General features: G+C 39.8%; 1 protein-coding gene across 2 annotated transcripts; it reads left to right on the forward strand.

Annotated features, from left to right (window-relative positions):
* Positions 1-1,362: 1,362 nt before the first annotated feature.
* LOC124866329 (extracellular matrix protein 1-like) lies at positions 1,363-10,072 on the forward strand. 2 transcript variants are annotated; one of them, XM_047362075.1, is made up of 11 exons: positions 1,364-1,582; positions 1,992-2,039; positions 3,564-3,632; positions 3,725-3,772; positions 3,857-3,892; positions 3,968-4,242; positions 4,781-4,986; positions 7,703-7,988; positions 8,066-8,253; positions 9,274-9,352; positions 9,504-10,072. In XM_047362075.1, the coding sequence occupies exons 1-11, from the start codon at positions 1,513-1,515 to the stop codon at positions 9,687-9,689; spliced, it is 1,491 nt and encodes a 496-aa protein (XP_047218031.1). In that variant the 5' UTR covers positions 1,364-1,512; the 3' UTR covers positions 9,690-10,072. The 2 variants fall into 2 exon arrangements, with proteins under 2 accessions (XP_047218032.1, XP_047218031.1); XM_047362076.1 differs by lacking the exons at positions 3,725-3,772; positions 3,857-3,892 and having other exon boundaries at positions 1,363-1,582.

Below are 10,072 nucleotides of genomic sequence, written 5' to 3' on the forward strand. Positions count from 1 at the left end.
AAGACAGGGTGGAGATAGACTTAGACTTAGATAGACTTACATTTATATATAAACACATACCAATTGATTTTCCTTTGTTTCTATAGGACTGACCAGGTGACCAGATGACTTAGGAGAATATGGTGCAACTGATGAAGACGCAGATCAAGGAAACTGAGGAAAGGTGACTAATAAACAGGGCTGCAGGGTAGCGCAGTTGATTGAACTGGTGCCTTGCAGCATGGAGTTTGCATGTTCTCCCCGTGCATGCGTGGGTTCTCTCTGGGTACTCCGGCTTCCTCCCAAAGTCCAAAAACATGACTGTTGTAATTTGGTCTTTCTAAAATTACCCTTAAGTATGAATGGGTGTGTGCATGGTTGTTTGGCCTGTGTGTCTCTGTGTTGCCCTGCGATGGACTGGTGACCTGTCCAGGATGTACCCTGCCTCTCGCCCGTAGACAGCTGGAGTGGGCACCACAGCCCCAGAAGGAGCTGAACCAGAACACAACAGGATCTTCTAACTAATAGGAAAGCACCACTAAAATGAGAGTCTAAACTAAAAACACAAAGAGCAGAACACAAACTCATCTCAAAGGAATCATATGGAAAGATCTTAATGACACTAATAAACCACCCAAAATATCCCATACAAACTCAAGGGGGGACCAAAAACAAAGCCCCTGGATCATGATATCTGGCTTTTCATGGTGGCCTCTCTGAGTGGCCTCTCAGTCTATGTTGATATAGGACTTTCACTGTAGATATTGATGCTGTCCTAATGGCTTCGGCCATCATCTTCACAAGAAGTTTTGGTTTATTTCTTAGGCTCATACATACTGTACATTTCACATCCAAATCTCTACACAGAACCCGTCTGCTACCATGACTGCCAGTCACTCCCATGATGTTTATACTTGCACATAATTGAACAGATGAAGGTGGCATCTTCAGGTATCTGAAAATTGTGCCCTAGGTTAAACCAGACTTGTGGAGGCCCATAACTCTTAAAGCTTGGCTGATTTCTTCCATGACGTTACAGAAGGAGGAACTGTGTTTGAGGTGTTGCCTCCATTTACCTCAAGTGTTGTAAATGATCCGATCAGAAGCTTAGAAAGCCATGACACCCTCAAGATCCAAAGTATATTGGGATGATGTACCTGTTGAATGCTCTATAACCACCCTGAATTTAACGCAAAAGTAAAACAAGAGACAGGTCCAGACAGGCGCTCTGGTTCTGCCTTTTATAATCTAATCTAATCCTGGATTTGAACAGATTCTTTATGAGTCATGTTGTAAAACTTCCCTCCCGGCTCCCCACCCTTGTTCTCCTCAGCCCGCCTCTGCTCCTCCATCCTCCATCCTGTCGGGGTTGCAGAAGAGCTGAGCTCCCAGACAGAGAGGCAGACAGCACAGCTGTTCCTGCTGGACCAATTAACGGGCCAGTCTGTGCGTGTCTTCCGGGGCGGCCTCTCATCTGACAATAACTGGGTCAGTGTACTCCGCTCCATACAGCACTGCGGGACGGACACGATCATGGACTCGTTTTGGGCATTAGTCTGCGCCGCCGCGTCGGTCTTGGTGTTACGGAGCTCAGCCTGCAAAGGTTGGTTTTTTTCCCCATTCTCTGTGTTTCATGGAAGGGCTCCATATTTGTTCCCCACAGCTGCGGAGAGGTTCTTTATGTCGAATCAACTATGCAGAAAAAAGTACTTTCTATGTTTCTATTTTATCTTTCCTTCAAGCTTTTAGGTGTTTTTGTACAGTCTGTTGAAAAATTTATATACAAGGGTTTTGTTTTATGAATATACATGTATTTAAGATTTTTTAGAATAATACTTTTTAAAAGCCTAAATGTTCTTAAAGAATATTTAGATTTTCTTTACTTGTGTTGCCTCCTTCTGGCACAGGTTTTTCTTCAGCGAGGAATTACGGGCAACCAATAATGCAGTAATTGGCATCAAAACAGTTAATGTTACATAACCATTTCATTCCTTCTGTTTACCGATTTCCAGATGCGCAAACTTGTCTTCAGCGTGAGGTCACCATATCCCACGGTCAAGGTGAGTCTCCCTTTATTACACTCATATTTTAAATGTTTATTGCTGTTAATTTGGTTGATTACGGCTTACAGCCTATGTAAACCTAGAAACCCAGTTTATCAGAAAGGTTTTAATATTGCTGTATACCAATAAATAAAAGTGTATGCATGTTCTGTAGAACATATTCATTGAATACTTGGTTGAGACTCATTTTGCATGGATTACTGCATCAATGCAGTGTGGCATGGAAGTGCTCAGCCGGTGACTCTGCGGAGGTGGTCAGGAAGCCCAATTTGCTTTTATCTCGTCTGCAATGTTGGGTCTTGTGTCTCTCATGTTGCTTGTGGTCCTTTGCCCTCCACCCGTTTTCCTTTCACTCAACGTTTGATTATTATGTTTGGATCCAACCCTTTCTGAACAGCCAGCCTTTAACAATGACAATTTGCTGCTTAACTACCTTTTAGAGGGTCAGTGCCTGTCAGATTAACAACCCCTCATGATCGTGTAGGCCAGAACATATGTCTGTTTAAAAAACCTTTTCTTATTTTGTCTTTTGCCTTAATGTTCTGAAGAATCAAATGTGGGGCTCTCATTTTCTGTAAGCCATAACCACTGAAATGTACAGAAACAAACGCATGAAATATATCAGTCTTTGTGTTTTAATGTATGAGTTTAGCTTTTTGAATTGAAATACCGAAATAAATTGACTTATGAAGTTTTTCTAATTTAGTTACATGCTGTACAAGCAGGGGTTGACATGAGAGCCAACTTGCAGATAAGATCACCACAGTACCACCCTGTCTAATTGCTGGTACATTATGATCATCTAGTGAGCTAAAAAATAATCCTCTAAATTGACTGATATGGATATTATATTGGATGTTATTAAAATAGTTCTTGGGGTAATGTTTTGGGAGGGGGGCTGTAAATAAATTGTAATTTATTGAGTTTGGCTTGTTGTCTGACTTACTCATTTTCTCCTGCAGTCATGTCCAGTTTAAAGTGAATCAAGAGTAAAGAAGAAGAGCAGAGTTTGATTGAAACAGTTGCTGTGTGCATAAAATGTGACGCAGTCAAAGGAAGTTATGACTTGACTAACTCATGTTAGTCACATTAGTATAAATCTGAAATTTAAAAAGACAGTATAACATATCTTAAAGTTGAATCACTCTTGATAAACATGACTACAAAATGAGTTCTGAGGGCCCTCCTGATGGCCTGGAGATCATAAAGAGGGCTTGTTTGCCTTTACTTCAGCCAGCTACTGTATGACAACAAGCACTATTTAATGGCTTAAAGAGTAATTTTACCTGTTATTATCACTATTAAAGGGTTCAGATTTAAGATTGGGGTGTTTTTGTGTGTGGTCCACTTTCTTTACTCGTAAATCTGCTTTGTCAGCTGGTATATGTTTGAATCTGTGAAAAAAATTACTCTTAGAAAATGTGTTTTGTGTTTTTCAGATTGTTACCTACAGCCTTTATTTAACCAATTAAAATGCATCAATGTATAGGAAGTGTTTTTAAAATCAAATGTGTCTTTTAGGGCTGCAGGAACCAGATTTATTCCCTTTACAGAGAGAGGTAGATTTGTCGGAACTTCTCAATCCTGAAGGTACAGTTTATGTTCTTATAGTCTTTAAAAGGCTATAAATAACACAACAAAATAAATAACACAACTGCAATCATCTTTATTTTCTGTGTCAGATTTCCCCATAATGCAGGAAATTCTCAAACCACAAAGGTTTGAGAAAGGTAAATAATCTTTATTGTGTTCCATCCATCCATCCATCCATCATTACGGTTTAACAGTATATGTTTCTTTTTTCTTCTGATCAGAGCTTTCAGCGTCAGAAGATAAGCCACCACCAAGAAGTATGCATGTTTGTCTTTTATTTAACTCACTCGGTGTTCACTGTTAACCTTACGCCATTTCTCTTTTCCTCAAAGGTTGGCCTAGTTTTGGGCCCCGCTCTTTTCCTCCTGCGCCCCAGTATGCTGTCCAGTTTCCCCTCGGCCAACCAACGCCTGACAACATCCAGGCCATCTGTGTTCATGCCGACCATCGTCCCCGCTACCCAGACTCTTACTTTCCTCCCTCTGGTTTTGGTAAACAGAAGCGCATGGCCACAGCTGTCAATAATGCCGAGTCCTGGTTCAGCACATGCTGCAAAGGGAACGAGACGTGGGGGACTGAAGGGACGTTGTGTTGCGCCACACAGGCAGTACGTTTTTCACAGCAGCAGAGTCGGCTAATTTGTTTTCGACGAATGACGTATGGTGTCTGTTATGTTGCAACTTGATGGAAATTACAATAAAAATCAGTAAAGTGTAGAGATAACATTTAATATTACTCCTTGAATAGATGTTTTTTATTGTTTGATCTTGAATTAATGTGAATATGAAAGGAGCATAAAACATTCCTCACTTCATGTTTTAAGTAAAGGTGGAGGCCTGGGCCATTCTTTTGTTTAATAGACAAAACAGACTGGCTTTGGCATGAGAACCATTGAAAGAGAAAGAGAAAGCACCTTGAAAAAATAAAATAAAATTGATTCATTGGTAAAATATAAACATATTACAGCTGAACAATCTTTTCCTGTTTAAAGTTTAGGGTAAAATGTGTCCACTAGGTTCAAAGTTTCTCTTGCGCTGTTGTGCAGCCCGAAGGTCTGCATGTTGAGGTCTTCTTGTCATTATTATAGTGGTTTTGTTTTTCATACACTATGACAACCTTCATTATTTTGTCTTTGCGTTCTCTAGTGGCAGCACTCAGTTGAGCTGTTCTGTGAGGAGGATTCGTCTGTGAAAGATCGGCTGTATGACTGCTGCAGGCGGACAGGCGTTAACAGACTCAGCTGTTTCAACGATGACGCTCCAAATCCCAGCTATAAGCCAACAGAGGAGCTGCCTGTGGAGGCGGTTGGCTCTGTAGAAAACTTCCGCTTTAGCCAAAACACTTGCCCAAGGTCTGTTGATGGCAATACTAATTGTAGTGCCTTTCAAAAGTATTCACACCTCTCACTTTTTCTCACCTTGCAACCACAAACTTGAATGTGTTTAATTGAGTTTTTGTAAAAGACCAATGGAAAATAGATGGAAAAGGATTCATTGTATGTACAGTGCCTTGTGAAAGTATTCAGCCCCCTTGAACATTTCAATCTCTTGCCACTTTTCAAGGTTCCAAACATAAAGATATAAACTTCTAATTTTTGTGAAGAATCAACAACAAGTGGGACACAATCGTGAAGTGGAATTAAATTTATTGGATGTGTCAAACGTTTTGAACAAATAAAAAACTAAAAAGTGGGGTGTGCAATATTATTCGGCCCCCTTGTGTTAATACTTTGTAGCGCCACCCTTTGCTGCAATTACAGCTGCAAGTTGCTTGGGGTATGTCTCTATCAGTTTTGCACATCGAGAGACTGAAATTCTTGCCCATTCTTCCTTGCAAAACAGCTGGAGCTCAGTGAGGTTGGATGGAGAGCGTTCGTGAACAGGAGTCTTCAGCTCTTTCCACAGATTCTCGATTGGATTCAGGTCTGGACTTTGACTTGGCCATTCCAACACCTGGATACGTTTATTTGTGAACCATTCCATTGTAGATTTGGCTTTATGTTTTGGATCATTGTCTTGTTGGAAGATAAATCTCCATCCCAGTCTCAGGTCTCTTGCAGACTCCAACAGGTTTTCTTCCAGAATGGTCCTGTATTTGGCCCCATCCATCTTTCCATCAATTTTGACCATCTTCCCTGTCCCTGCTGATGAAAAGCAGACCCAAACCATGATGCTGCCACCACCATGTTTGACAGTGGGGATGGTGTGTTCAGGGTGATGAGCTGTGTTGCTTTTACACCAAACATATCATTTTGCATTGTGGCCAAACAGTTCAAATTTGGTTTCATCTGACCAGAGCATCTTCTTCCACATGTTTGGTGTGTCTACCAGGTGGCTTGTGGCAAACTTTAAACGAGACTTTTTATGGATATCTTTGAGAAATGGCTTTCTTTTTGCCAATCTTCCATAAAGGCCAGATTTGTGCAGTGTACGACTGATTGTTGTCCTATGGACAGACTCTCCCACCTCAGCTCTAGATCTCTGCAGTTCATCCAGAGTGATCATGGGCCTCTTGGCTGCATCTCTGATCAGTCTTCTCCTTGTTCGAGATGAAAGTTTAGAGGGACGGCTGGGTCTTGGTAGATTTGCAGTGGTCTGATACTCCTTCCATTTCAATATGATTGCTTGCACAGTGCTCCTTGGGATGTTTAAAGCTTGGGAAATCTTTTTGTATCCAAATCCAGCTTTAAACTTCTCCACAACAGTATCTCGGACCTGCCTGGTGTGTTCCTTGGTCTTCATGATGCTTTCTGCATTTGAACAGAACCCTGAGACTATCACAGAGCAGGTGCATTTATACAGAGACTTGATTACACACAGGTGGATTCTATTCATCATCATCAGTCATTTGGGACAACATTGGATCATTCAGAGATCCTCACTGAACTTCTGGAGTGAGTTTGCTGCACTGAAAGTAAAGAGGCCGAATAATATTGCACGCCCCACTTTTCAGTTTTGTATTTGTTAAAGTTTGACACATCCAATAAATTTAATTCCACTTCATGATTGTGTCCCACTTGTTGTTGATTCTTCACAAAACATTTTAATTTTATATCTTTATGTTTGAAGCCTGAAATGTGGCAAGAGGTTGACCAGTTCAAGGAGGCCGAGTACTTTCGAAAGACACTGTAAACATCTAAGAAGGTCTGGTGTGCATTTGAATTCAGTCAACCCCCCCCCCCCCCCCCCCCCCCCGAGAGTCAATATTTTGTAGAACCACATTTTGCTACAATTAAACTGTAATACTTTTGGGGAACATTCAGGACTATATATGGAGTGCAGAGAGCCGTGGGAACGGACACATCACCTTTTGCATGTTGGAAGTTAACATTTGGTCTCATCTGAGCACATTCTTTCACATGCTTGCAGTGTCTCTTACACCACTAGGGGGAAAATGCAAACACAACTTCATATGACTTTCTTTCAACATGGCCGTTTCTTCCATTAAGGTTAGACTGTTGACTGTGTGACTAATATTTCTCCTGACAGATTCTCCCACCTTATCAGTGAATCTCTGCAGCTCCTCCAGAGTTCACATGATCTTCTTGGCTGCTGAATGCAGATTTTAAGTTTTCAGATTTTTATTATTTTAATCATGTATAATTTTCTGTCTGCTTCAGTTATGTACTACTTTGTGCCAGTTTTACACATGAAATCCTGATGAAACCCACTAAGGTTTGTGGTTGCAGTTTGAAAAAAATGTGGAAGGGTTTGGAAAAGGTAGTGAATTTTTTTTCTCTCCCTGTTTTATTTAGACCATTCAGATCAGACTTAATACATTCTGTTGTGAGGGATAAAAACAGGACAGAAGGCTGTGGTAGTAGTGGAATCAAGGGTTTTAAAATATATATATATCCTTAAGTTCAACCAAACAACCTTTTATTGAAACTTCCAGCACATCTGCTCCATCAAATAACTGATGCAACTTAGACAAGAAGTCTCTTAGAATAATTAGTCATATGGTATAAAAGGGAATTGAGAGAAATTACAAAACACACTTTCTCAGTTTAACAGTATATTTGGAGCTTGAAGGAAGTAATGTCTGGGTTTGTGCCACTTGGATTGCAGGAGTTTGATGATTCCACAGCGTTCCAGTGCAAATAAAGAAAAGACAGAACTCAACCCAGCTACTTCCCAAAAAATCAACATCGGCTTTCCTCCTGGAAGGCCTACGGCAGATAACATTCTGTCCTTGTGCATCAACCAGAGGCTTCGACCTCTCTACACAACCAAGTGCCTGCCATCCTCGGGCTATGAGCTGCTGGCCCGTCAGGTGAAGACCATCAACCGCCTGGAAAAGAAATTCAAGCAGTGCTGCAAAAAGAAGGGTGCACTTAACTGTGCTGAACAGAAGGTACAAGAAGAACTCTTCCAAAATAAATTTTGCTTAAACTGAATTATTTTTGATACCAATTTCTGCTTTTGTTTCAGTGGCGTGAGGAGCTTAATGGATACTGCTCAGCTAGGAACAGTGGGCAAGTGGACCATCAGTGTTGTCAGGAAAATGATCAGCATAGCTGTTTCCAGTCAATTTCTTCAGATCCGCTCTACAACGTAGCTTCTGCTACGGAGGCGCCCTCTCTTAACAACATGTGTGATGCCCAGATTATCAACAATAGGTGGGACCATCGTACATTTCTGGGGGTGTTCAGTGTTTTTTGTTTTTTTTACCTAATATACTCAAATATTTTCCACTCTATGATACATTGCAGTAAATCCATATTGATTAATTTTAATTTAAATTATTAAAAGTTTAATTATTTCAGTAATTTAATTTCTAAAACTGAAATGTTATGAAGATTTATTATCCACAGAGTGATCTATTTCAAGGACTTATTTGTTGATTTTCATGATCATGGCTTGCAACTAATGAGAACACAAAATTCTGTTTCTCAGAAAACTTGAATTTTACATAAAACTGATTAAAATGATTTTTAATACAAAAATGTTCTTTTATAGCCTACAAAATCAAAAGGAAGACTTCTGACTTGATAAATGTGAACTAGAATGCCCTTCAAACCCTCCACAATGAGGGTAAGAAACAAAAGGGCATTGCTGAAGAAGTGTTGTATTAAATATACATGAGATGGTCTATAACTGTTGGGTTCCTTATGCTCAAGTTAGTCCTGCACCAGACACATCTGAAATGTCAGTGGGAAAAAGGACCGGGCTGTTGTTTAATAGACCATAGTCCTCTTTTTCAGATGAAAGTAAAGTTTATATAACATCTTTTTTTTCATTTGGAATATATGGTCCCTATATTTGAAGGAGCAGTGTAGAAGCACAAAATTCAGTCTGTTGTGAAGGTTGCTCTGTCAGTAATGATGTTAAAATCATGATTTAATTTTCCGTTAGGACTTGGCATCTGCCCACACTTCAAAAAAGTACCAAATCCTGCTTTAACGGCGTTGGTACCCCTTTGCTTTTTAGGTCAGACCAGATTGCTGACCAAAAATCCATAGAAAATCTGTGGGGTATGAACTGAATGTTGAGGTTTCAGTAGGTGTGAGCCATAATGATCAAAATTACCTGTTATAAACACTTGAAAAATATCACTGAGTGTAATGAATGAATAATGAACTGAAATACTAAGCTAAATTAACTTTGTAGCATTAATAACTGTGTGACCTTCTATGCAGATTTCCGGTCGGTTTTCAACTGAAGACCCTATGCTGCCCCCTGTCGGAACAAGACAGAAATACTTGTTTTGCGCAAAAGGTGAGATGGAAGTATCAAAGAGACGGAGAAACTGTCCAAAATAATGCAAACTAAATAAAAAATATCTATGTGATCATTCAAGTCTAACAACTTGCAACCTAAATTTCTTATTTTTTTCCATGTGGACTTTTTTTTCTCTTGATCAAATCAGCTTGAACAATTATCCCAGAGCCTGTGTTCATCAAACAAGTCTGCCTCTCCAGCTGTTCGCCGCTGCTGTAAGTTGACTCCACAAGAGATTCCACAGTGTTTCAGCAAAAATGTCATGGAGGCCATCACCAAAGCGATCAATAAGGGCCAGAAGAAGAAGAAAAATAAAATATGCCCCATCCCTTAAACACATGACACCTGCAGGAACTGATCCATTTCTGGAAATTGTAAGCTCGTTCCAGACATGGTTTACAGTCACTAAGCACAAACAAATACTAAAGGGGTATTAAAAATGTAGATCAGTTTGTAGCTTCATCTACTGCTGGCTTAAATTACAATTAACCTATGAAAACCATTTCTGCAATAATAAATAAAACTGAATGATTATTTTTATGCATAGTTTCCAATCAGATTTCTGTCTCTCTTGCTGTACCACTATATTTTTTTGTTTTATTGCTGCTGTTTGCATATTTGGTTCTGAACCCAGTTTGGTGGAACCTTAAAAAGGATACAAAAGGAATTGTATATGGATTTTTATCTGAGTTTTAATAAAAACACTTCTAAATCTCA

The sequence above is a fragment of the Girardinichthys multiradiatus genome, chromosome 3 (genome assembly GCF_021462225.1).
Source record: "Girardinichthys multiradiatus isolate DD_20200921_A chromosome 3, DD_fGirMul_XY1, whole genome shotgun sequence".
Taxonomy (NCBI): domain Eukaryota; kingdom Metazoa; phylum Chordata; class Actinopteri; order Cyprinodontiformes; family Goodeidae; genus Girardinichthys; species Girardinichthys multiradiatus.